Here is a 26,385-nt window from a genome sequence, read left to right on the forward strand (position 1 = left end):
GGGAGGCCGAGACGGGCGGAACACGAGGTCAGGAGATCGAGACCCTCCTGGCTAACACGGTGAAACCCTGTCTCTACTAAAAATACAAAAAACTAGCCGGGTGTGATGGCGGGCGCCTGTAGTCCCAGCTACTTGGGAGGCTGAGGCAGGAGAATGGCGTGAACCCGGGAGGCGGAGCTTGCAGTGAGCTGAGATCTGGCCACTGCACTCCAGCCTGGGTGACAGAGCGAGACTCTGTCTCAAAAAAAAAAAAGAAAGAAATGTGCACTTTATTAGCTGTGTGACACTCCACTGCCCTCAAGAGACCCAATGTCACAGAACCATCAGAAGCAGAGGGCTGGAGGTCTGTCCTGACATGTCTACCACAGAAGACACCTCCATCTCCAGCCAGGTTGGAGTCTCATGGTAAGAGTGATCATGGTGACCAACCCTGGGCCTTGGTGCTGGGCCATGAGGTGCTGGAGGGTTCTGAGCTGGGAGGCTCAGAGCAAGGTACTCATGTAGATCAGAAACTTCTTTCTTCACTGCCCCCTCCATCCTGTAAGCTGCCTCCACACCTGAGACTCTCCCACCCTCCACCAGGCTTGCTGTTTAAATGGAGCCCTGAAGGAGGCTGGGAAAAGTCCTGAGCCTCTTCACCCACGCCATCCTGGGTCACCTGGATCAGCAGTTTGTAGCTACTTTAGGAGATTAGGAGAGGCCCATCTGGGAGGCTGTCTGCCTCCCCAAGATCCTCTTTTTTTTTGAGACGGAGTCTCGCTCTGTCGCCCAGGCTGGAGTGCAGTGGCGCAGTCTCGGCTCACTGCAACCTCCACCTCCCGGGTTCACACCATTCTCCTGCCTCAGCCTCCCCAGTAGCTGGGACTACAGGCGCCTGCCATCACATCTGGCTAATTTTTTATTATTATTTTTAGTAGAGACAGGGTTTCACCGTGTTAGCCAGGATGGTCTTGATCTCCTGACCTCGTGATCCGCCTGCCTCAGCCTACCAAAGTGCTGGGATTACAGGTGTGAGCCACTGCACCCGGCCACCTCCTCAAGACCCTTAACTCTCACCTTGCCCACCTTCAGTCCCCTCATGGTGTCTTTATTTTGGAGTTCAGTGGCCCCAACTCCCTGCAAATCCAGGATCTGAGCCATGTCTCTGGAAGTCCAGCTGCTTGGGAACAGAGCCAAGGTGTTCAGGGAGGGAGGAGAAGCAGGGACCACAGATGAGTCCCTGTACTTTCAGGGCATGCAGAGGTGAGGCCAGGGGTGCCCAGAGCCCCTCAGGCTGTTCCTCTTCTGAGGATGGTGCCAGAGTTTTGTCCGTTGCCACAGCCAGGTGAGGCATCCTGGGAAAGGAGCTCCTGTGCTTTGGACTACAGTCATCCAAGTCTCCATAGCTTGAGGTCTGGGAGGAGCAAGAAAGAGGGATGCACCCCAGGCCAGGCTACAGGTTAATCCACCCTGACTTCAGGGATGGGCTCAGGCAAAAATTGTACCTGACCTTCCCACACCTCAGGGTCCTGCTGCCCTGGCCCCAGCTGCAGGCTCTGTAGTCACATTCTGGGCTTTGCCAGCACCTTGCCCAGGCTAACCCTATCATGACTCTGATCATAAAGGAGGTAAGCAGAAGCCCTGGCTGTTCTGGGGCCACAGAGGCTCTGGGCCTGATGCCACACTGTGACCAAGTCAGGCTAGGGAAGGCATGCAGCTGCTTCTAGGTAAGTCCCTGGGAATCCCCTCACCTCTTACCTGTGCAGGAGGCAGAAAGCCCTGGGGTAGCCTGGGCCCTGGACTCGTCATCTCCGAGGCTATAGGAAACAAGGCCAGGTCATTGGAGGCAGGGGCTTCCAGAATGTAGCTGGCTTGGCCCTGGGGCATGGGCTGCTGGAGGAGCTGCAATATGCGGCTGAGGTCTGAGGACACGCGGGACTCCAACCTGCCAGACAGAACCCCACAGTCAGGGTCAGGGCTGGCAAGAGCAGTTCCTGAGGGCGGCTGTCAATCTTGTAGCCTGTGTGCTGTTCCTGCTAGGTGGAATGGCAGCCTGGGGCCTACCTGAAGCTATTTCCTTACTGGGATCCTCAGCCCCTGCCCAGATTGCCCCAGTACACCCCTAACTCTAACACCACCAGTGAGCAGGCACCAAGCAGACAACATTCAGTCCCCAAGATGCTTTGACGTGGATGTTCTAACTATCCCCGTTTCACAAAAGGGCAAACTAGCTTCAGAGCTGTTTAGTAACTTGCTCACACTCTTGCTGGTAGGGAACAGAGCCAGAATTTGAAGCTAGACTGCTCTGCCTCTAAGCCCTCACTCTGCCACCACAGCCCTGCCATCCATAGGACACACCCCCTTTCCATTTCCCAGGACCTGTGGAATTTGTTTTCTGCACATGCTTGTGCCCCTCCCCTGAGAAGCTCCCTTGGCATGTTCCAGAGTTCGCTAGGGGAAGTCATCAGCGGAACTGTGCTTAGGGACAGGCATGGGTAGACCTGCAGCTAAATGGCCTGCCCCATTCTAAAACCCACCTGGCACCCTGTGATGTCTCTGAGTCACTAGGAGGGGCTACCCATGCCCAGCCCCCAGCCCTGGCCACAGCGCACTCACCTGTTCATCTGGGCCTGGAGCTGTTCTAGCCTGGAGCCCAGCTTCAGAGGCCAACAATCTGGGTCTCCCTGAGGGCTTGGGGGGCTGTGCCTTGGGGGCATTTTCTGCAGCAGCTCAGGCCAGAGGCCAGATGCGTCTGAGATGCTCAGGGGAGGGGCTGCATCTGCAGGAGGGAAAGGGAAGTCTCAGATGGGCCTAGCTGGTGTCACAGGCCTGACCCTTCTCAGTAGAGCCCGTCCCCTACCCACTACCTGCCCTGGGGACACAGGGTATGAGGAGTGGCTCTCCTCACCTGGGTGCCCTGGAGCACAAGCTCCTGCCCCCATGGAGTTCTGGTTTCCAGGACCCAGGAGGTGGTAGCCCTTGGAGGGGAACTGGGGCCCCAGCTCATGGGGAGACCCTGGCAGGGTGAGGACTTTTAGCGCTGGTTTCACTGCCCAGGGAGCTGCAGCCCAGTGGCCCCCTGATGCCCTTGGTGTGGAACCTCAGGGGGCTGGCTAGTCTCCATACACCCCTGCGGGTTGCCTTTGAACCACGGAGCCCTCACTCTGCCTCTGAGGACACAGGCCATCAGGGCTGGGAGACTGGGGAGGAAGCAGGGCAAAGGTTCCAGCTCTGGGTCTAGAGAGGGAGTCCCTCTCCACTCATGGAGGGGTTGGTGCTGGGGAGGCAGGATGGAGAGGACATTGGAGGGGCAGGATGCTGGGCAGGGGCTATGGGCTGGTGGGGGCGGGGGCTAGCTTTGCTCACCTGACTGGTTGTCATTGAGAAAGAAACCTTGGTGGTCTTGGCTGCCAGGAGCCTGTCGGGGGGATGAGTGGAGACCCCCGGCTGCCTTGTGGGAAACAAGAGGGTGAAGTAACAGGAACCAAAACTGGGATGGGGCCTCTTTGTTCTTCCCTGCCCTCACCCCACGGTGCTGTCACAACTAGGTGAAAGAGTGACAAGCAGCTGGGCATAGCAACGATGCCCTGGGTGGCTTCCTGCAGATGGCCCAGGCCGCAGAGACCACACCCCTCCTGTCCTGGTGCCCAGCTGCTAGGCATTCTGGCTGCCTGATGGCTGGGGCCCCAAGGCAGAGTCCTTACCAGGTGTTCCCTGTACAGATTGTGGGGGTGGGGGGAGGGAGAGACTGAGGAAGGGGAGAGGGGATGGTGTGGGGAGGGCTGTCCACAGCCAGAAAGCCCACCTAGCTCCATGCTCAGGAAACTGGGCACAGGGCCCACGCCAGCAGAGTCCTCCCCTGAGGTGGAGGGGCAGGGGCACCAGGGAAGAAACAGCCCGGGCTCCATGTTTCCTGGCCAGGTACACACTGCCTTCTTCCCATTAGTTCCCTCCTCCGTGATACCCCGCTCTGGGCATTCCCAGGTCAGTCCTGGCTGTCCCACTCCTTGGCAAGCTTGATCTCCACATGGCTTCTCCTTTATACCTTTGCAACTTTGGCTATTTAACTTTGTGGCTCTTTATTTTTCTTGAGTTGTCAAAATCTCCTCTACGGAGGGATAAGCGTGAGAAGAGAGACAGCTTTGTCACCTCTTGGCAGCCCCTGTGCCTGGCACTGTGAGCCCTCTGGACGGGAGGCACCCTCCTTTTCAGCTTGGTGTGGTGTGGTGGGAATGCCTGGGCTTTGGAGTCAGACAAATTAAATTCACATTTTGGCTCTACCATTTCCTAGCTGAATGGCTTTGGCCAATTTATTTATTGTCTCTAATCTTCAGTTTCCTCATCTGGAAAATAGGGATAGTAATACCATTTGCAAGGAGATCATGTAAAAGAAGCCCCACCCTTAACACATAGTCAGTGCTTAATAAATAGTAGCTATCCTCATACTTAGCGTGACACCAGCCATGGTAGAGACAGAAGAAATTATGGCAAAGGTTGCAGGATGGGGTTGAAAGGAAGGGCGTTGATTAGATGGGTGCCCTCAGGCCAGGCAGGCCCAGTCCTCAGCAGGCTGCCTGGGCATTTCTACCCACCCTGGCCCACCTGGCCCTGACTCACGTCCCGCAGGTTGAAGGTGACCTCCAGCTTACTCCAGAAGCTGTCCGCAAAGGCCGGGTACATGTCCAGCACCTCCAGCAGGTCTGCCCGCTGGATCTTGTGCAGGTCGCAATAGGTCAGAGCCCGCACGTCTGCACTGGACTTGCCTGGCCGGGCATGGAGGCTGACGGGCTCCCCAAAGATGTCATTCTTCCCTGCCAGCCAGAGGGGTAGGAGTTTCTTCAGGGTCTGGCTCCATGCTCCCTTATGAGGGTCCTTTGACCATGACCTCCCCCAACCTCAGACATCCTTCTAGGCTGGGGCCTGCTGCCCAGGATCGAGCCCTGCCAGTGATCCATGGCTGGATGTGCTGGCTGTGGGTGGCGGGGTGGTGGTGGTGGGGTGGCTGTTCTCTTTTCGTGCCCTTTGAGCCGCACAGGCTCCTCTTACTGTCTCCAGGCCCTTCAGAACCACCCTCCATCAGAATCTCCCTCCTGTAGCCCACACTCTTTGGCACAGTGGGCAGGAAGGGACCCTAAAGGCTCAATGTCTGTCTCAACGTCTTCCTGCTGCTTGGCCTGCCGGTGCTGTGGAGCAGGGTGCAAGGAACCCAGGGCCAGAGCACCTAACTCCACCAGGGCAGGGCCAGAGGCTTCTCTTTGTCTTCCCACTCCTGATTGTGGGGCCAGGTAACCAGCATGGCCCTGGTGGAGGAAGCCTGGGGAAGTTACTCCCCCTGTCTGGACCCCAGAGTCTTCATCTCTAAAATGGGTAAAACCTGATCTGCCTTGCCGACCCCACTGGACTGTTCAGGGAAGCAGATGAGGTGATGCTTGAGAAAGTGGCTCAAAAAGCAACAGGCGGCTGGGCGCAGTGGCTCACACCTGTAAACCCAGCACTTTGGGAGGCTGAGGCTGGTGGATTATTTGAGGTCAGTAGTTCGAGACCAGTCTGGCCAACATGGTGAAACCCCATCTCTACTAAAAACAACAACAACAAAAACAAAAATTAGCAGGGCATGGTGGCCTGTAATCCCAGCTACTCGGGAAGCTGAGGCAGAAGAATCGCTTGAACCTGGGAGGCGGAGTTTGCTGGGAGCTGAGATTGCACCACTGTACTCTAGCCTGGGCGACAGAGTGAGACTCTGTCTAAAAAGCAAACAAAAAACAAAACAAAACAAAAAGCAAGAGGCACCTGACTAGGTCCATGCAAGGCAAGGCAGAAGGATGTCCCAGGGTAGACATGGGTGATGCTCAGGTATGTGGCAAGGGTACTGGGCCCTCCTGGTGCCAGGTGCTGTGCTGGCCAAAGGATATAAATATAAGATGTTGTGCCACCCACAAGGACCCCCTGAAATCCCTGTAAGATAGGTACATAAGCAGCCAACAAGTTTACAGCTTGATCTGTAGAGCCCTAGAAACAGGAAGAACCAAGGGGCCATGGAGGAAGGAGGGGCTCCTCCTGTCAGGGGTGGCGGGGGCAGAGAGGAGGGAGCTTACAGAGGAAGAGAAATGGGGGCTGTGTGGAGAGAAACAAGGACTGGCCCGCGTGATAAAGGCAATCAGGGCAGAAGAAACGGCATGGGATCAGCACTGCACTGTCAGGGCTCAGGGGTGGAGAGCCCTGGGTGGGGGTGCCACGGAGCATGACTGCTTTGATTCCCACTCCCCCAGAAAGTCCAGCACCCTCAGCCTGGTGACACTGTGAAAGTGGCTCTAACAGTTTAGCACAGAGGGATGGGTGGAGGCTGGGACATGTCCCCACAGGAGAACAGGATCAAAGGGCATTCACAGAAGAGAGGGCTGAGGCCTGGAGAGGGAAGGGGCTCGCTAGGGCCACACATGAAACCCTGAAGCTTGAAATCTGGGCAACATTATTATGTGATGGTTTTCCAGTAGATGAAAGATTCTGATCTAATATCTCTTTCTACTCAGGACAAAATGAGAGGTTTCATGTCTCTGACTGAGACTTAAATTGGATTAACTTCTTTTTTTTTTTTTTTTTTTTTTTTTTTTTTGAGACGGAGTCTCGCTCTGTCGCCCAGGCTGGAGTGCTGTGGCCGGATCTCGGCTCACTGCAAGCTCCGCCTCCCGGGTTCACGCCATTCTCCTGCCTCAGCCTCCCGAGCAGCTGGGACTACAGGCGCCCACCACCTCGCCCGGCTAGTTTTTTGTATTTTTTAGTAGAGACGGGGTTTCACCGTGTTAGCCAGGATGGTCTCGATCTCCTGACCTCGTGATCCACCCGACTCGGCCTCCCAAAGTGCTGGGATTACAGGCTTGAGCCACCGTGCCCGGCCGGATTAACTTCTTAATTATTAATAATAATTATCATCCCTCCCATGTGATGGCACTTTTTTTTTTTTTTCCGAGACGGAGTCTTGCTCTGTCATCCTGTCTGGAGTGCAGTGGCGTGATCTTGGCTCACTGCAATCTCCACCTCCTGGGTTCAAGCAATTCTCTGCCTCAGCCTCCCAAGTAGCTGGGACTACAGGTATCCACCACCACACTGGGCTAAATTTTTGTATTTCTAGTAGAGACGGGGTTTCACCATCTTGGCCAGGCTAGTCTTGAACTCCTGACCTTGTGATCCACCCACCTCGGCCTCCCAAAGTGCTGGGATTTCAGGCGTGAGCCACCATGCCCCCGGCCATAGATGGCACATCTAAGGTAGGCTATGAGTGAGGGAAGGTCTCATACAGAAACCTATGCCTAAGCCCAGCCTTGGAGGACAACTGGGATCTGCTGGACTGGCACAGGGTAGGGCGCTCCAGGCAGAGTGGCAGCACATGCAAGGGCACAGATTTAGAGAACTCTAAGTAGTTTGACTGGAGCATGAAGTACCAGGGGGAGGGTGGTAGGACAGGGTGGTCAGATCGGGATAACTGGGGATGCCACGCATGGACCATGGGGAGCCGTGGAGAGATCTTGAGCAGAAGAGACAGATGTACAGATGTCTATTTCAGGTCACTGGCAGAAGGTGGAAGACAGGCATAGGAGTAAACCAGCCTTAGGGCCATGGGAAAGGAGTTCCCAACACCTTTCCAGGAAGGACCCAAAGAGGGCTGGATCCAGGCAGGGACAGGGAGAGATGTATGAGATGGGGAGGTATGGACAAGTCTGGCTGGTGGCCAGTGGGCAGGAATGAAGTAGGATGCCCCCTTGCCTGACTGTGGCATGGGCAATGGGCAGATGCTTCACAGTGATGGGATGCTAAAGCAGCTGGTTTTGAGGAAAGGTGATGATTTCAGGTTGGGATACACTGAGTTTGATCTGCTCATAGAATACTAAGGTGACCATGCCCAGGAAGAAATGGAATATTCTGGTCTAAGGAGACAGCGGGGCGAGGATAGAGCTCTGGGGATCCTTGTGGCACAGGTGAAGGCTGAGGCCATGGGAGCAAGGAGAAGGCCCAGGGGAGGGTGTCAGGTGAGGAAAGGAGAGCAGATCACCAGCAGGCCAGAGGAAGCAGAGGGGGAAGGGAACCTGAGGGGTACCTGTCCAGAGGGGCTGGAGGATAGCCAGGTCATGGGGACCAAAGGAGGGAGAGCCTGAAGTTGGGGTGGAGGTGAAGTCATCACCAGCAGGCCAGAGGAAGCAGAGGGGGAAGGGAACCTGAGGGGTACCTGTCCAGAGGGGCTGGAGGATAGCCAGGTCATGGGGACCAAAGGAGGGAGAGCCTGAAGTTGGGGTGGAGGTGAAGTCATGGGGCAGGCAAGGAAGATGAGAATTGAGGAGAGGACCCTGTGATGCTCAGAGAGGTAAAGTGACTTGCCCAAGGTCACACAGCAGGCATGTGGCAGAGGAGGCTGCTTGTGACCTGTCTGTCCCCCTTGCCCAGTGCTCATACCCTTCCTCCAAAGTATCTGGCTATCCCTGTGTCTGCACTGAATGAGACTGGGGTCCCCAGCCAGGGAACCCCCCTCCACCCAGAGAGACCGTTGGCCTTTCTCCCTGAACTCCCCAAGAGTGCAAAAAGGTAGGAAGACCTGCCTGGGTTTCTGAGTCAGCCCTGGAATCCCTGCCTGGCCACAGACTAGCATGATCTCCCTCAGCTTCAACTTCTCTCTCAGGAAAATGGGACCTCTGGCAGAGGGTTGTTTTTTTTTTTTTTTTTTTTTTTTATTTTTATTTTTTGAGGCGGAGTCTCGCTCTGTCGCCCGGACTGGAGTGCAGTGGCCAGATCTCAGCTCACTGCAAGCTCCGCCTCCGGGTTTACGCCATTCTCCTGCCTCAGCCTCCCCAGTAGCTGGGACTACAGGCGCCCGCCACCTCGCCCGGCTAGTTTTTGTATTTTTAGTAGAGACGGGGTTTCACTGTGTTAGCCAGGATGGTCTCGATCTCCTGACCACGTGATCCGCCCGTCTCGGCCTCCCAAAGTGCTGGGATTACAGGCTTGAGCCACCGCGCCCGGCCGAGGGTTGTTTTAAGGATTCAGGAAGCTAGGTATATATCTCTCCCGGGCACATGCTGTGCACGTGGCTGGCCAGTGGAAGTAAAATCCTCATCAGGAAGAGGGTGACCCGGGCAGGGCATCTTCAATCCCGCCCCCTTCCATCCAATTCCCAACACAGGCCTGGTCCACTCCGCCTGACCCACCTAGGATGGCCACGACCACGTCGTCGCGCAGGATCTCGATGGAGCCTCGGGAGATGAAGTAGAGCGTGGAGAGCACGTCGCCGAGGTGTACCAGCGTGTCCCCAGGTGGCGCATGCGTGGTCTTGAACTTGACAGCTAGCGCGCGCAGGCAGCCCTTGCTGGCGCCGCTGAAAGCCGGGCAGTGCTGCAGCAGCGCGCGGTGCAGGTGCAGGCAGATGTCAGCCTGCAGGCACTCGGGGAAGCCCTTCAGCACCTGCAAGAAGGCGGGCGGCCAAGTTCAGCAGGGTGGGGCTGGGGGAGAGGGTGGGGAGGGCTCTGGGGACGCCCCGCCCCCGCAGGATCTTGGCCTCCCCCGGGCATTGGCCAGAGCGGCGGGGCTCACCGCATTCATGTCAATGCCATTAGTGTAGGACCAGGCATGCTGGAAGTACTCCTCCAGGCGCTGGCGCAACGGGTTGGGGATCTGGTGGAAGCGGATGAACTCCTTGACGCGCAGCATCTGCGTGTGGTAGCGCGCAGTGCCCGAGTACAGGCGCTGGATGATCGCGGACACGTTCCCGAAGATGCTGGCGTACATCAGGGCTGGGGGTGGGGCGGGGAGGGGCGTGAGCTTCTCTGCAGCCCCACTGGGCCTGGGCTTACCCGGGCCTTTCTCTTTCCTGCAGCCCCCTGGTGAGGGATCACTCTGTCCAGGGAGAAGTCAGGAGTGACCAGGGCAGAGCCAGGGCACATGGGGAACAAAGGCTCCTGGGCTTCCTGCCCTCTTCCCTATGCCCTGTGCCTCTTGGCATCTTACTGGGACCAGCGGTCAAATACCCGAGAAGAAAGAAGGAAGGCAATGGATTTTTAAAGTTCAGATCTGTTTTCTCCTTTAAGTTGTAAAAATACAATGAAAAGAAAACTCTCCGCCGGGTGTGGTAGCTCAGGCCTATTATCCCAGCACTTTGGGAGGCTCAGGTGGGCAGATCACCTGAGGTCAGGAGTTCGAGACCAACCCGGACAACATGGTGAAACCCTGTCTCTACCAAAAAAATACAAAAATTATCCGGGCGTGGTGGTGCCTGCCTGTAATCCCAGCTACTGGGGAGGCTGAGGCATGAGAATCGCTTGAACCCAGGAGGCAGAGGTTGCAGTGAGCCAAGACTGTGCCATTGAGCTCCAGCCTGGGCAACAGAATGAGACTGTCTCAAAAAACAACAACAACAACAACAAAAAAGAGCGATCTCAATTTCTTGTTTTCACCCATTTTCTTCTCTTGTTTTTGTTTTTTTTTGGGCTTTCACATCTCTAAATACTCTGAACATGACAACTCAATCTATGTGTAAAATTCCATGCTGTCTCTTGCGTTCCTAAACCAGGTGTCTTGGGAGGCAGGCAGCTGGGAGCAGGGATAGAGAGCAGCACAGCCTTGGAGCCAAACCCCTGGGCTGGGATCGGGTCACTGGGACATTTCCTAGCCGTGCACCCTCTGGCAATTTAGCACTATCTGGGTTCTTTCTTTGTAAACTGGGCTCAGAAGGGAATGAAATGTGGGCTTTTGTAAAGGTTTTAAAAGAGTGTCTGGCAGAGCTGGCTTCATGTGTGCAACCCGTGTGGACACATGGTGCCGCATGCTAAGAGGCCTGCATTTGGTTTAACACTCTGCTGTCACTGTCGAAAAATTTTTTTTTTTTTTGAGACGGAGTCTTGCTCTGTTGCCCAGGGGAGTGCAGTGGCGCCATCTCAGCTCACTGCAAGCTCTGCCTCCCGGGTTCAAGCGATTCTCCTGCCTCAGCCTCCTGAGTAGCTAGGATTACAGGCGCGCGCCAACATGCTGGCTAATGTTTGTATTTTTAGTAGCGATGGGGTTTCACCATATTGGTCAGGCTGGTCTCAAACTCCTGACCTCATAATCCGCCCACCTCGGCCTCCCAAAGTGCTGGGATTATAAGCATGAGCCACTGCACCCGGCGAAAAATTCTTAATAATTTTTTTTCTTTTTTGAGATGGAGTCTCACTCTGTCACCTAAGCTGAAGTCAAGTGGCACGATCTTGGCTGACTACAACCTCTGCCTCCCAGGTTCAAGCAATTCTCCTGCCTCAGTCTCCTGAGTAGCTGGGATTATAGGCATGTGCCACCACACCTGGCTAATTTTTTGTATTTTTAGTAGAGATGGGGTTTCACCATGTTGGCCAGGCTGGTCTTGAACCCTTGACCTCGGGTGATCCACCTGCCTTGGTGTCCCGGAGTGCTGGGATTACCAGACTTGAGCCACCACACCTGGCCGATTCTTAATAATTTTTAAACAAGGGTCCCTACATTTTCATTTTGCTCTGGGCCCTGCAAATTATGTAGCCTGTCTTGGTGCCTGGCAGATAGCATAGACTGTGTGGGTGTTACATTTTTGTACAATTGGTGCACACGCCAGCAAAAATTCATTGTGCTGCACACTTAGGATCAGTGTACTGCATGAATTATTGCTATGTGTTATGTTCTGTCTCAGTACAAAACTACAAATCAAATTTCACAGGTAAGACCAGAGCATGAAGTTAGGCCATGGCATGAGGTCTCACTCACAGCCAATGAGCATGACGCAGATGGAGAAGACCTTCTCGGAGTTGGTATTGGGTGAGACATTGCCGAAGCCCACGCTGGTAAGGCTGCTGAAGGTGAAATAGAGGGCTGTGACATACTTGTCCTGCACCGAGGGGCCCGAGGCTGGGTCGCTGCCGTTATAGCGCTTGCCAAGCTGCACACCCAGGCTGTCCAGCCAGCCGATCTTGTGTTCCAGGTAGGGCCGCTCCACATTGCCGATGGCGTACCAGATGCAGGCCAGCCAGTGTGCAATGAGCGCAAAGGTGCACATGAGCAAGAAGAGCACAGCCGCCCCGTACTCAGAGTAGCGGTCCAACTTCCGTGCCACGCGCACCAGCCGCAGCAGCCGTGCTGTCTTCAATAGCCCGATCAGGGTTGTGGTCTGGAGGGGTAGGGAAATGGTAACAGGGCTGGGGTCAGCCCTTGGATGGGTGCACTGAGGCCTGCTTTTGTTCACTCATGCATACAACCACATAGTCATTCAACAAACCTTTATGAAGAACCTGCTCCGGGCCACACACTTGGCAGTGTGGCACGGTATGGGACGTTAAGGATCTCAGCCTAAAGCTCAAAATAGTGTTCTGGTTGCTAGGACAGAAGTCCAGTGGGAGCACAGAGGAAGAGGAGGTCAAGTCTGCAGAGGCAGGTCAGGGGAAGCTTCATGGATGAGGTGACGCATGAGGTGAGCCTGGAGAGAGGAGGCTAGGGCTCCAGGCAGACGGGAGGGAGAGGGAAAGGGCACTCCTGGCTCAGGGAGCAGCATGAGCAGTGGCACTGAGGTGTGAAGTGCATGGCCCACATGGGAAACCTAGTGTGGCACTGCAGCCTGGTGCGCATGTGGAACATGGAGGAGCAGCGAGAGCCATGCCCGAGAAGGGCAGGGCGGGCAGGGGCTGCTCCCTGTGGGCTTCAGGGAACATCACCAGCTTGGCTTCTATTCTGTAGGCCTTGGGGAGCCACTGAAAATTCTGAGGACCCTGTACATCCCAGAAGGTGGAATACAGGGTCAAGTAAGCGATCTGAAACTTGCTGTGGCAGCTGTGTGGAGGCGGGGGAGGCTGGCAAGTTTGGTGATGGGACACGGATGAGTACAAAGGCCACTCAGTGTCCAGGTGGGGGCAGCGGGGTAGGAGGGTGGATTTGCTGTGTCTCAGGGGGGCTTGGAGCAGAGGAGCCCTGATGGACACCCCCTGCTGGACAGGCTGGGGTGAGGAGGGGTACTGGAACACAGAAGGCAGAGTCGATTTCAGTGAAAAGCTGATCCTGAGGAGAGCGGGCAAGAGGAGACCGTGGGAGTGGAAGCTATGAGAAAGGCATGTAGATGCCTTCATGTCACCTATGGGCAGCCGGGTGGGCATAGTGGAGGGCTAGGGGGCGAGGTGGGACCCAGGGTGCACTGGGGAGTGGCCTGGGGATCCCTTTCTCCCTCCAGGGTAAGTGCAGTTTGGAAGTGAGCATGAGGGGCCGGGACCACATGAGTGCCCATCCTGGAATGGGCAGCCTGCTCCTCTTACCAGGGCCTACTCGGAGAGGGGGCAGAGGGGCAGAGGCCTGGGGGTGCAGCCTCAGCAGGTCCTTTTCCAGGGCTGGGAGGTGACAGATGTTCGGGGCCTCCTCTCCACCTCCACGTGCTTTAGCAAAGGTGCCCAGTGCCAGGTATTCTCTGCACCTAGTGCTGTGCAGCAGGGAGGGCTTGAGGCCAGCGTGCAGAGGACAGCCATGGCTGCTGGCCTGGAGAGGGTCTGCTCACCTCATCGGAGCCGGTGCGGAAGATCAGGAGGTCAAAAGGGATGGCGGCCACCATGTCGATGAGGAACCAGCCCTTGAAGTAGTGGACGGCAATGCGGCGGGGGTGGCTGACCACCTCATCATTGGTGTTGACGTAGGTGGTGCGGAAGTTGATGACGATGTCCACGACGAACATGATGTCCACGATGAGATCCACCACAGTGAGGGGACTGCAGGTATATCCACAGGCCCCACGCCGCGATTCGTCCTGGTCACTGAGCAGGAAGGCAGCTGAATAGGGTGTGAAGACGGCCGTGTAGATGACCAGCAGCAGGATGAGCCAGTCCCACACGGCCTTGAAGGGGCTGTAATGCAGGATGGTCCAGCGGTGGATACGCGGCGCCTGCAGCTTGTACTCGGGCAGCACATCCGCGCCCAGGGACAGGACCTGGGGGTGGGGCCGAGGGTGGTTAGGTGGGGGACAGCCACAGCTGGTGAGACCAGCCTAGAGGGCTGAGGCCTGGGGAAGGTGTAGTGGGAGAGGATGGATGACCATGGCTCTGGTGGGCAGAGGGGATGAGGGAGAGACAGGGTGGGGGATGTCTGAGAAGGCAAGTTCCTAAGGGGACAGATGCCTCGGGAGGAAGTGCAGAGAAAGGAGTTGGGATGCAAGAGGAGGGGTATGGCTCTGCCCCATAGCAACTCCAGGTTTGATGCTCACAAGCTGCCTTGGAAACATCCTGGAGTGGGTGCAGCCAGGGCAGGGGAGGGCCAGGCCCATGGTCAACTGTGGGCCCATTCCACACAAGAGCCCACTGAAGGGGTAACTGGTGGGCTGATCCTCTCTGGTGGGCTTGGGAGGCCCCTTGTGGTCAGGGTTCCTGATGGGAACAGGCCACTCCTAGAAGAGCGTCTTCCTTTCTGAGGGCCCTGGGGAGGCTAGACCAGTGAGTGCCCTCTCTGGGACCAGCTCAGAGCCTCCCATGGAAATAGTCCATGGGGTAGGGATACAGCCAACCTGGACCCTCAACAGGTCCTGGGCACCAAGGAAAACTGACTCCTCCCCACACATGTCCAAGAGTTTGGAACATCACCTTCTGCAGAGACTTCCCTTCTCCCTTCTCCCCTCCTGCCCCCACCTCCAAGACTGTGATCAACCCAGGATTTCTAGGCCCAGCTGCCCAATATGAGAGGCAGCCAGGGCATTAGGAAGGGCATGGGTACTGAAGCCAGGCCTCCCTGGTTGAATCCCAGGTGTGACATGTGCTACAGGTGAGCCTTGGGCAAGTTTTGTAACCTCTGTGAGCCTCAGTTCCCTCATCTGCAAAATGGAATCACAAAGGACAACAAAAGCCACGGCTAGTGAGGAAATGAGATGCATCTGTTCTCATGTAGTTAGTGAGATCCATCTATTCTCACGGAGATGGCACGGGCTGCTCTACACAGTAATTCCCCGTCCACCCTCCTCCTCCCTCATCCTCATCAGACACTGCTCCAGACAAGGATGGAGCCGGAGGGGTGTTCCATGGACCTCCTCTCCCACCAGATGAGGTCTGGTGGATGGTTCGGGTTTAGGAAAATTTGCAATGTAAGGTTTGACCTTGCAAACAAAATCAATTAGGAGGTGGGATCACAATAAAGCAGATCCATTTGGTTTCAACCAGAGGGTCCCTATCTGACATCCAAACTCTTGAGCGCGGCTACCATGTCCCCACCCTGCAGTGACCTGCTCAGCCTTGAGGCCTCACTTCGTACTTCCCCAGGAAGCCCCCTCTGAATCCACATAGATTTGGGCTCTTTTTTTATTTTCTCCCTGTCCCTGTATCTACCCAGCTGCATGGTGATGCTCCACTGAGTCATGGGCTCACTGAGTTTGGCTCCCTTGCCGGTCCTCTCCTCCCTGTGTGCCCAGCTCTTGGTCCACATGAGCTCTCAACTGCAGGTCCCTGAATGAGCACCGGAAACTGGGGCTCCCTGATCAGGAGCAGCTGCCATCACACCCTGGGTATCAGAGGCCACTAGGACCCTGGCAGGGCGAAACAAGCCCCTTCCCTAGGCCTGCCTGGGTGGGGAGTGGGAGGGAGACAGAAGGAATGGTGGGTGGTGGTTTAAAGTAGGCTGAGAGGAGAGTTCCTCAGCTCCTCAGGGCCCCCAGACAGGGGGACCCCCAAAATCTCCCACTGCCTCCAAAGCCAGCTTGAGGGCCCTTTGTGGCAAAGCCCACCCTGCCCAGTGTCCCCTAGAGGTGCAAGGCCCTCAGGATACCCAGGCTCTGGTGTGAGGCCACAGCTGTCGAAGCTCTTCAAGTTCTAGTTGAGGCCGATGTGACTTCCCTGATCTGGGTCCTCGCCTGCCCTTTCCCCTGAGATCTGTCAGGCACCTCCCTGGACCTAGGACCCACATGGAGCGGGGGAGTGATGCCAAGAGGGGCCAAGCTGAGGAACAAACAGGGGCAGGCAGATTGGGCAGGTGCCGGGACTATGGGCCCAGCCAGGCCTGGCTGTCTTCACCAACCACTTTCCAGTCTAACAGCCCCCACCATGGCAGCCAGCAACAGTGGCATCAACCTAAGATGCCCTGGGGTAAGCAGCTGGGGGGCTTCCCAGGGTCAGGCCTTTGGGCCACTCTGCCTGACCTCATAGGGCACAGTCCTGCAGCCTGGCGTCCTGCCCTCCTCAGGATCCTTGAGCTCAGTGAGGTGCTGAGTGGTCTTCCCCACACCTGGTTCCAGCAGCAACTATGCTTCAGGTGAAAACAGGCAGGGGGGAAAAGAGCTGCCTCCAGCCCCAACACAGGGACAGCTGGGAAAGGAAAGCTGGGAGCAGGCCCCTCCGGGCTCTGCATTGTTCAACCTTGGCCTGGACCCCTGGCTATGGCTTATTGCTTTGTCTCCTGGGGCCAGAACTACTCAATGTCAAATGGGTCCCCAGAGACCATTTAGTCAATGTCTCTCCTGCACATGAAAGCCCTGAGGCCTAGAAAGGGGGCTGGTAGGCTGGGTGCGGTGGCTCACGCCTGTAATCCCAGCACTTTGGGAGGCCAAGGAGGGCGGATCACGAGGTCAGGAGATCGAGACCATCCCATCCTGGCTCACACAGTGAAACCCCGTCTCTACTAAAAATACAAAAAACTAGCTGGGTGTGATGGCGGGCGCCTGTAGTCCCAGCTACTCGGGAGGCTGAGGCAGGAGAATGGAGTGAACCCGGGAGGTGGAGCTTGCAGTGAGCCGAGATCGCGCCACTGCACTCCAGCCTGTGCGACAGAGCGAGACTCCGTCTCAAAAAAAAAAAGGGGGGGGGGCTGGTAGTTTCCCTGGCCAAGATCACACAGGAAGTCAGTGCCAGGACTGTGGTCACTGGAGCCTCCAGCAGAGCTCCTTGCATTTCCCTCTGGAATGGTCAGGACTTCCAGCCTCATGAAAAGGGACAGCAGAGTGAGTTGGAGCAGAGGACCCACGGAAGCCTGCCTTGGGGTGGCCAAGGAGGAGCTGCAGGGATCCTTCAGGGCCTGGGCCCCAGGAAGCTGATTAAAGATAGCTAGAGGTGCCAGCCCTGCCCTGCCCCACCCTGCCTGGCATGCAGGAGGATCCTGTGTTCACATTGGAAGGAAGTAGGGAGGGTGGCTTTTGTCTCAAAGGCAAGGGGATGGCACAAAGCTGGGACCCTCCCATGCCAGCTCTCCTCTCAGTTTGGCCCTGGCATGTCTCCTCTCTGTCTTTCCTTCCCTGTGACAGGCTGAGCCTTGGGCAGGCCCCCATGGTGGCCTGCATGTCCACTCGCTGCCCTGGCTTCTCCAGGCCTAGGAGTCAGCATTGTTCACAGGCCCTGCTGACCCCAGCCTCCTCTGGCTCCAGGAGCTGGGCACAACGGCTGTGACCTCAGGGCAAGCCTGTAGGTCTTTAGGTCTCAAACAGGACAGGACACCTGGGGCTCAAACCAGATATTAGAGGTGGACAGGCAGGATCTCTTTACCGGCCAAGGCCCCAGAAGGGCCTGGGCCCAGAGCCTGGGAGAGGACCCTGGAGGCCTGGCACAGCTCCGCACACCCTGCTCTGCAGGCCCGCACCTGGGTGACCTTCTCAGTGACGTTCTGTGTCCGCTCCACCACCTTATGGGGCGCGATGATCTCAATCTCTGTGGTGGAGCTGGAGCGGTGCTTCTCCAAGTTGAACTCCACGAAGTTGAGCGTGAACTGCGGGATCTGGCTGATGGTCCTGTACTTGCCCCTGCCCGTGCCTGGCCCTGGTCCGCCCGGCCTGCCGTGAGAGCCCTCTGAAACCAGGGCCAGAAGTCAGGGCAGCCAGGGCCAGGGGACCCTCATGCGTCCCTCCCACCGCCACCCTCACCCTGCCTCACCGGAGCCCAGGAAGCTCTGGGACAATAGGCGCTGGGACAAGCTGCGGCTGCTGCGCTTGGCCAGGAGCTGGGCCAGGTCCTCGAAGTTGAGGATGAACATGATGACAGCCCCGTCCTCATTCTTCACGGGCACCACGTCCACCAGGCAGCGGAAGCTGGAGGCTGCAAACACCATTGGGGGGATGGGAGGTGGGCCCTGAAGGGGTCCCCTCCTGCAGTGATCTGGCTAGGGAAGGGGCTGAGTGAAGGTCAAGTGAAGGGCAGCCACTGGGGTGAAGAGGCCTGGACAGTGACCAGAGCTACTGGGCAGAGGGTGGGTGAGGCTGCGCAGCTGGTGCTCCACCCACAGGGCAGAGGTGGGGAGAGCGGCTAAGCTGCTCATTAGGAGATAAGGTAGCATCAGATCAGGCCCAAGTCCACGCTCGGCCATCAGCTCAGAGCTTAACCTCAAGGTCTGCTTCTGCTGTAATTAAAGCTGAGCAGATGGGGGTGGATTAAGTGGGGAGGTGAGGCTGAGCATTCTACCCCGTGGAGTTGGGTTGGCCCTGGGCTCTCTTCCCATATTCCCATCCTGCAAAGATGCCCTGCTGCTGTGATGCAGGGAGGAATTCGTTGTTGAAAGTGCACTAAGTGCTGGGCATGGGGCCAGCTGGAATATTTGGCCTTAGGAGGTCCTTGAGGGGCAGGCATGGACCCCCATTCTGCAGAAGAGAGCCTGTGGTTCTCAGAAACTGACTTTCATGGGCTGGGAGGGAGCATGGAGAGAGGAACCCTGGTTTTGCAGGACGCAATAGCTTGGAAAAGGGAAGGAACTTGTTAGGGAGGAGGGTGCTGGGGCCAGAACCAGGCTGCTGCTCTGGGCCTAGGAGGAGTATGAGGTCCCAAGGCAGGGCTGGGCCCAGGGAGCAGGCAGAGCAGTGGCCTCGGCACCAGAGAGGGAGGAGGATGTCCATGTGGGGGCAAGGCAGGCCCCTCCGGCCACCTTTCCCATCATCTTGGGCAACCCACACCCAGCAGCTGGCTGCCCTGTGCCTCTCAGGCCATAGACTCTGCCCCTCCAGGGTCTTGCTGCAGCCCCCTTCGGTGGGTGGAACAATACCAGTTAAAATGTCCCATACCTGGCCAGGCGCGGTGGCTCATGTCTGTAATCCCAGCACTTTGGGAGGCTGAGGCAGGCGAATCACTTGAGGCCAGGAATTCAAGACCAGCCTGACCAACATGGTGAAACCCCATCTATACTAAAAATACAAAAATTAGCTGGGCATGGTGGTGTGGGCCTGTAGTCCCAGCTACTCGGGAGGCTGAGGCAGGAGAATCGCTTGAACCCGGGAGGCTGAGGTTGCAGTGAGCCAAGATCATGCCACTGCACTCCAGCCTGGGTGACAGAGGGAGACTCCGTCTTAAATAAACAAATAAACAAAATACCCCATACACAAGAGCCCCAAGCCGGGCACCCCATGAGCACCCTCTCCATGGGAGTCCTATGTCCCTCAACTCAAACTGTTGGCAGGTGTCAGGCCCAAAGGGCAGGATCCTCATGGGGCAGGGGCCTCAGGTGACCATGCAAATGAGAAGGCAGAGCTGCACTCCCTGAGGGCAGGTTAGGCGCTGCTTCACCTGTCCCAGGTGTTGTTTGTTGACTGAGTGGATGGAAGCCTATGTGTGGGGAACGCAGGCCGGACGCTGGCAGGAGTATCGCTGCTGTGGAACTCACTGGAATGACTCTCCACCAGACTCCTTGTTTCGTCCTCAGCCCCTCCTCACAGCCATCTGAGCTGGGGTGCGGCTGAGCCACCCCTATCCTCCCTCTCGCTTTCCTCCCCGGGGAGTAGGAATCTCCCATATTGGATTTCTGGACTCCCAGGCACCAGGCGGCCATCTACCATCTGCTGCCTGGGCCCAGGGGAGACATCCACACCGGGGAGAGGTGCCTGCCTGCTTCACCCCCTCCTGGGCGCACAGACTCCCGGGCCCAAGCCCATCACTCTCGTCAGCCTGGGGCATGGCGACACTGGGACACTGAAACCTGGGTAGGGAGACTCCTGGGCCAGTGGCCTGGTACACTGCTCCTAAGACCAGATTATATTGTCAGTCTTTCTGGCACTGCAGAGATCTGGACTGGCAGGGGGCGGGGAGAGGGCAGAGCTGGGCAGAGGGGCAGAGGGCCTCCAGGCTCTCTCAGCTGCTGGGGGCCGCCAACGCAGTCTTGGAATGGCTGCACCCAGCAATTGATGTTACTGGAAAATTGCGGCTGGGAATGGACCAAAGACCAGCCCGTTATAGCAGTGAGGGCTGGGGCTGGGGTGGGGTATCGGTGCGTGGTACCCCATGCCCCGCCCCCATACTTGCGGCCTGTAGGGCAGGCAGACAGGAGGCTAGGAGGATTTTCGAAGAGTGCAGAGCGTTCTTCGAATGCCCCAGGCTGTCCTTGCTTACCTGTGGTTCAGAGCCCCTACACAATAAAAGCCCACATCTAGGTGACCAAAAGTGGGTAAGTATAACATCTCAGGTTATGCCCAAGAGTGGCAGTGTTCCCATGCCCTCGCCGGGGCCCTGGAGGAGGAACCACAGTCTCTGCCCGCTTTTTCCTTTCAGGAGCTCCTCCCAGCACCCACCTCTCTGACCAAGGGCAGCAGGTTTGTCTGCTCCCTGGGAATTCCCATTCTTTCTTATCTGCTAGGTTCTTACTTTTCTTAGCAAAGGCACCCCACTTCTCTCCCTTGGGACACCCCACTTCTCTGTGTTCTTCTCTCCCTCTTGAATGTGCTCCTTCCTTCAGTTTCCCAGCACTCACAGCCTCCTTGTTGTCTTCACCTCTATCTCCTGATGCATACCCCATCCAGCACTGTGGTGAGCCCTCAGGGAGAGGCTGGTGCTACAAAAAGCTGCCACTGAGAGAGTGGCCACTGCCTGCCACCTCCTGGCTTGGTCCTCCTGGCATTCATGGGTGTGCATATGGTAAACATGGGGGGAGGGTGGGGGCAGACAGCAGCCCCTTGTCCCATCCTCCTCATCAAGAGCTGAGGACTGGAGAAGTCCCAGGACTCCTCTGTCCTGGCTTGGGGATTAGAGGACTCTCTGGTTTGGGATCCTCAGAGAAGAGGACCCGGGAAAGGCCGGCTGGGGTGAGCTCTCAGGCAGGTGCCAGTGCAGGGCAGGCATGGGTGACAGTGGGGGGATCTGAGTGCTCTCCTTTCTTCCCTCCAAACTCTCACCGGTTCTAGTCCTGCCACATCCCCATTCCTCCTTATCTGTTAGGTTCTCACCACTCCTAGCAAAGGCAAATAGAGGAAGAGCCAGTTTCCCAGGGGTCTCTGAGCTGTCTCCTGTGGTATTTTTGCCAAGTGCCCTGGCCTCTTTGGGCCCAGCTGTCTGTAGCTGCACAACGTGCAGCTATGTGAACATAAACCCTCCACTTTGACTTCGAGAATTTTCAGTGGATTACCCCTTTAGAGGAAAAGAGGATTATGTATAAATCAGCTAGAGATCTGCTCAGGACCCCTTCCCACCTCCCTGGAGTTGGGGGTTGGGGGGGAAGGGAGGTACTGTCGGGGGAGGAAAGAAATCACCATTAGGGTGCCCCTCAGCAGGACTGTAAGATGTACGTGAATATAGTAAAAAAAAGGATCATGTGCCAGCCTGGGCAACATAGTGAGAACTCCATCCCTACAAAAAATTAAAAAATTAGCTGGGTGTGATGGTGCACACCTGTAGTCTCAGCTACTCGGGAGACTGAGATGGGAGGCTGCAGTGAGCTATGTTCTTGCCAGCCTGGGTGACAGAGCAAGACCCTGTTTCCAAAAAAAAAAAAAAAAAGAATTATATGCGGTTTGTGGTCAGAGTGGACCTTAAGGTGAACATCAGTTATCTGAGCACAACATCCTTCCCTTGGTGTAATGCAGGCGGGGAAGCTCATTTTTCTGGGTTTCAGGACAATTTCAGGAAGGTTCAGGTAATCAAAGCCTTGGGCAATAAGATAGGGAAGGGCCGAAGGTGGGATGGGAGTAGATTGGGACTTATGGGGCACAAGATATGTGGGTAATTTCCCATTTTCACTGAGGGTCTGCCCCCAAGACAAGGTTCCTAGGTTCCCTTCTGAGACCTGAGGACTCCCACAGGATTCTGATCTGAGTCCTGATCTTGGGGCCAAGGCCAGGCTTTGACTTCTGCCCTCTGTCCAGACACCTGCAGGGTGCTGAGGGGACCTCAAGAGCCATCACCTGACATCCCTAGGAGTCTGGGATCAGGTATAGCTCTAGTGTCAAGGAGAGGAAAAGAAAGGACCTGCTGTACCTCGCCCCCCATTTCCTGCTGTCCCATCCTGTTCCCCAGGACCCTTCTCACTCCCCTGACTGCCACCTCCTCTCTGCAATGATGTGAGGAGGTGAGGTCACAGCTTTTAAAAATATTCTGACTTCATTAACCCTGTGAGTACCGCCACACTAAGCTAGATTCTTCCCAGTCCCCTCCTGGCTGCCCCTGCCTGCTGTACTTCCCGCTGCCACTTACTCAAGTAGCAGCAGCAGGAACAACCAGGACCTACCCGAGAAGCTGTAACTCTGAGAAGCCTGCAAACACACACATACACAGGTATGCACTTGCAAGCACACACACACACAGAGGCACACACATGCTCATGTTTCACACACTCCAGGCCCCTGAAACCTGGGCTCTCAGCACTCCTTAGTCCCGATCCGGAGACATCCATTCTTTATCTGCACTCAGGTGGCCTCATGCCTGCCTTCCCTGGGGACTTCTCTCTCCTGCGCACTTCCTTCCCCAGAAATCCTGCCTCTAAACACAAAGACACCTGGGGTCCTTTCTTTCCTCTTGGGATTACTCAAAAGAAATCTCTGAGGGAGGAATCCAGAGACTTGGGTTCCAGTCCCAGGTTGGACTCTAGCAGTGGGATCTTGGGCAAATCCTTCCACATCTATGAAATGAAGGGATTTGCCTAAGCCAGTGGTTCCTAAAGTAGGCAGGACATCAGAACCACCAGGGAGATATTTCCGAATATACCCGCTTGGCCTCATCTCACACCTTCTGAGTCAGCCTCTCTCTAGAGAAAGCATGTTTTGGGAAACATGCTCTGGGTAATTCGGATGCAGAACCAGGTTGGGGGCCATTGATTCAAGAGATTTCCAAGGACATTCAGGCTCTTTTCCTCATTCCCACCCATCCTGTCCTGTGAGGACCCTGCGGTCTTGGGGAGTGGGGGAGGATTTCCAAGGGCTGCTGAGCTCTGTCTTCAGTCCCTGACCTATGCCTCCTGCTCTGCTTGCAGTGTGCTCCGGCTGGCAGTAACAACCCAAACGCCATCTGAATGAGCCTCCTGGTCAGGGAAAACTCCAGACCCTGTCTCCCCAAAGAGCTAAGACTGGATGAGGCAGGCCCACCCCACTTCCCAGCCAAAAGCCGCCATGCCTTGCCTGGCCACAGAGGCCTTGAGGAGGTGACTCCTCTAATCCTGGAGCAGACAGAGAGGACGGAAGGTTAATTTCCATCCCAGCTGCCTGACAGCTGGGGCTGACAGTGACAGAGTGGAGAGCCAGGAAACCAGGGACATGGGGGAGGGGGAGGGATGGCAGAGCGGGAGGCCCTGCCCCAGGCCAGGACCAGTGGGTGGCCCAACCTGATCCCTAGCTCCTGCAAAGGACCTCAGAAGGCGTCATATCCAATGCCTGTGGAGGAACCAAGGCCCCTACAAGAAACAGGGTTTGTTCAGGCCCTTTGGACCCTGGGTCAGTGCCTTCTCCAAGGCCACCCTGGCTGGACAAGACAGAGGGCCAAGCCTGCCCTGCAAAGCCTCTGGCCTGAGTGTGCCTCACCATCCTTGCGGTAGTAGAGGATGTCCACCTTGCATTCCTCAGCCCCCAGCAGGGCCTGCGCTAGGCGAGACACGGCGCTGCTTGGTGTGTTGGGGCCTGTGAGGAAGTCGCAGGTGCAGGGTTGCTGCATCACCTCCACTCGGGAGTAGCCGAAGAGTTCACAGAAGCCATCGTTGCAGTAAATGATGGCGCAGTTCTCCATCTGAGCATTGGCGATCAGGAACTTCCGACCTGGGGTGGGAGGTGGGAGGCAAAAAGTCCATGGGAGCCAGGATCTGGAGGCAGGGAGGAAAAGATCATAAGGACTCTTGGGGGGAGTAAGGGGAATTTAGGCAGAGGAGCAGGGCAGTGATCAGAACGAGGGAGGGAGTCAGGCCTGGGGATTGTGGGAAGACTAGGGCAGTGAGGGTCATGAGGTGGAAGGAAGGCCCAAGGCCTCCTGGAAACAGGAAAAGTGGCAGAAAGGGAGGCAGGCATGTGACCAGATGGGGGTCTGGCCTGGGAAAGCTCCTGGGAAGACCAGCGCCAGGATATGAAAAGGAAGGAAAGGAAGGACTCAGGGAAGCCTCTGGAGGACGCGGGTGCGGGGGCGGGCAGTGGCTGGAAGGGGAGGTTCGGACTTGGGGCACCAAGGAAACAGCTGGGGGTGGGGAGAGAAGGGCTGCACGCTGCTCCTTGTGTTCCAGAAAAGAGGACAGCATTTAAGGCGAGCGGGTCCCGCTGGAGGAGAAGGTGTTAGGGACATCAAAGGAAGGATTTTGCATTCAGCACCCAGCACTCACCACCTTGCCCGGTTAGAAGTTAGTAAAGAGGTCCGGCCGCCGCTTTCACGGAACCAGGACTCCAGATCGTCCCCCCGCCCCAACATACACACACTCACTTTGGCCCTCGAACTTGCGGATGATGGTGTCCAGGTAAGTGTTCTGGGGAGCGACGTGGCCCCTGCGGACCGGCATCTTTCGGCGGCGGCCCCTGCCCGGAGCCACAGGAGTCCCCGGCTCCCGGCGTCTCTGTCTGTCCTCCGGCTCAGCAGCGTCCGGCTCCGGTGGGCGCCGCCCCCGGACTCCACGCCCCGCCCGCCAGCCTGCGTCTGCCCTCCCCTGCCCTTCCCTCCCCACTCCTGCCCCACCTCTCCTTTCCTTTCCTGAGCTCCCCTGCCCTCCGCTCGCCTCCCTGGCCCGCGCCCTCCTCGCCTCCTCTCCTCTGAGACGGCCCGGGAGCTGTCCTCGCCTTGGTGCTGAAAGAAGCCGCGCGCCGGCGGCGGAGAGGGGGCCGCTGGGCGGGGCAGTTTCTCTGGGACCCGACGGGGCTGGGGCGGAGCCTTGCATCCTACGGGACGGGGCGGGGCAGGGCTGGGGTCCCGGCCCTGGAATAGGGCAGGTGTTCTCTGGGGAGCTGCTTCTGTTCATGTCCCAAGGGCCAATGGCCTCAGCACCTCTGGGATCCCCTCCCAGTAGTACCAAAGGGAGTCTCCCCTCCCAGTGCAGGGAGTCTCCCAGGCAGGAGGGGGGCTACAGAAGGGGTTGTTAGGGGCCTCAGGTGGTCTTTGGCTAGAGGCTTTCTTCCGGGTCTGTCCACTGGGTCCGACCCTGGCAATGATACCATTAGGCCTCCGGCCTGCTCTTACAGCAAGTGACCTCCAGCTCAGCTGAGACCTAGGTCCCATGCAGAGCTCCTGTTGCCAAGCCCAGCCAGGGCCTGGTCCTGGGAGGAGGAGATAGGAGTACACATGAAGATATGCAAGAAATATGCAATAAAGGCCAGGCCCAGTGGCTCATGCCTGTAATCCCAGCACCTTGGGAGGTAGAGACGGGAGGATTACCTGAGGTCAGGAGTTTGAGACCAGCCTGGTCAACATGGCGAAGCGTGTCTACTGAAAATACAAAAATTATCTAAGTGTGGTCGTGCCATCCTGTAATCCCAGCTACTCAGGAGGCTGAGGTGGGAGAATCACTTGTACCTGGGAGGTGGAGGTTGCAATGAGCCGAGATCGCACCACTGCACTCCAGCCTGGTAGACAGAGCAAGACACCATCTAAAAAAAAGAAAAAGAAAAAGAAAAAAGAAAAGAAAGAAAGAAGTATGCAATAAGGTGCCTTCTTCAGAGGCCTGAGAGCTCTTAGCCTACAGGTACATCTTGGAAGGAGAACAGATTTAAAACCACCTATTAGCAAGTGACCACTGATAAAAGTGTCTGAGTACTGAGTGCTGATTGAAAATGAACACACTAGAAAAAGCAGATGGGGGTGGGATGAGGTTTATTGAAAGAGGCTTCCTGGAGAGGAAGGGGAGAAGGGGACCACTGTTCACTGAGCATCTGGGTGGGCTTGTAGTGCTACAGAGGGTTTGGTGAGCAATTTTGAGCCTCATCTTGGAGGACAAGCATTCAAATGGGGCATGCACCTTAGGCAAAGGCCAAAGGTGATGTCAGTGCAGAGGGGCTGGGGTGAGGGGAACAAGGGGGCGTGGGAGAGGTGAGTTTGGAGGAAAGAGGTAATTAATAAAGACCCTCAGATGCCATTTTGAACATCTGGATTTAATTGATGAACAATCAAGTTCTTAAGCAATTAGACATGAAAGAAGGTCGGGCGCGGTGGCTCAAGCCTGTAATCCCAGCACTTTGGGAGGCCGAGACGGGCAGATCACGAGGTCAGGAGATTGAGACCATCCTGGCTAACACTGTGAAACCCCATCTCTACTAAAAAAAAATACAAAAAACTAGCCGGG

The 26,385-nt window shown here is 56.6% G+C and overlaps 1 protein-coding gene across 4 annotated transcripts; it reads right to left on the bottom strand.

Moving 5' to 3' along the window:
* Positions 1 to 257: 257 nt before the first annotated feature.
* KCNH6 (potassium voltage-gated channel subfamily H member 6) lies at positions 258 to 24,732 on the bottom strand. Of its 4 annotated transcripts, XM_033184048.1 has the most exons (14): positions 24,540 to 24,732; positions 23,660 to 23,890; positions 17,832 to 17,993; positions 17,542 to 17,747; positions 13,499 to 13,924; positions 11,731 to 12,130; positions 9,556 to 9,755; positions 9,174 to 9,426; positions 4,597 to 4,790; positions 3,346 to 3,430; positions 2,888 to 2,995; positions 2,596 to 2,758; positions 1,738 to 1,924; positions 1,028 to 1,393 (listed from the first exon to the last, which is right to left on the bottom strand). In XM_033184048.1, the coding sequence occupies exons 1-14, from the start codon at positions 24,613 to 24,615 to the stop codon at positions 1,100 to 1,102; spliced, it is 2,985 nt and encodes a 994-aa protein (XP_033039939.1). In that variant the 5' UTR covers positions 24,616 to 24,732; the 3' UTR covers positions 1,028 to 1,099. The 4 variants fall into 4 exon arrangements, with proteins under 4 accessions (XP_033039936.1, XP_033039937.1, XP_033039939.1 ...); XM_033184045.1 differs by lacking the exon at positions 2,888 to 2,995 and having other exon boundaries at positions 258 to 1,393; XM_033184046.1 differs by lacking the exons at positions 2,888 to 2,995; positions 23,660 to 23,890; positions 24,540 to 24,732 and adding an exon at positions 20,520 to 21,263 and having other exon boundaries at positions 258 to 1,393.
* Between the last annotated feature and the right edge of the window lie 1,653 nt (positions 24,733 to 26,385).

The sequence above is a fragment of the Trachypithecus francoisi genome, unplaced genomic scaffold (genome assembly GCF_009764315.1).
Source record: "Trachypithecus francoisi isolate TF-2019V2 unplaced genomic scaffold, Tfra_2.0 Lachesis_group20, whole genome shotgun sequence".
NCBI classification, from domain to species: Eukaryota; Metazoa; Chordata; class Mammalia; order Primates; family Cercopithecidae; genus Trachypithecus; species Trachypithecus francoisi.

Excerpts from the sequence above, each read along its gene's own strand:
- KCNH6 (XM_033184048.1), bottom strand. The coding sequence starts at position 24,615 with ATGCCGGTCCGCAGGGGCCACGTCGCTCCCCAGAACACTTACCTGGAC. Across the intron at positions 4,791-9,173 it reads CGTGGTCGTGGCCATCCTAG|GGAAGAATGACATCTTTGGG; the intron begins GTGGGTCAGGCG and ends TCTGGCTGGCAG. Across the intron at positions 3,431-4,596 it reads TCACCTTCAACCTGCGGGAC|GCAGCCGGGGGTCTCCACTC; the intron begins GTGAGTCAGGGC and ends GTTTCCCACAAG.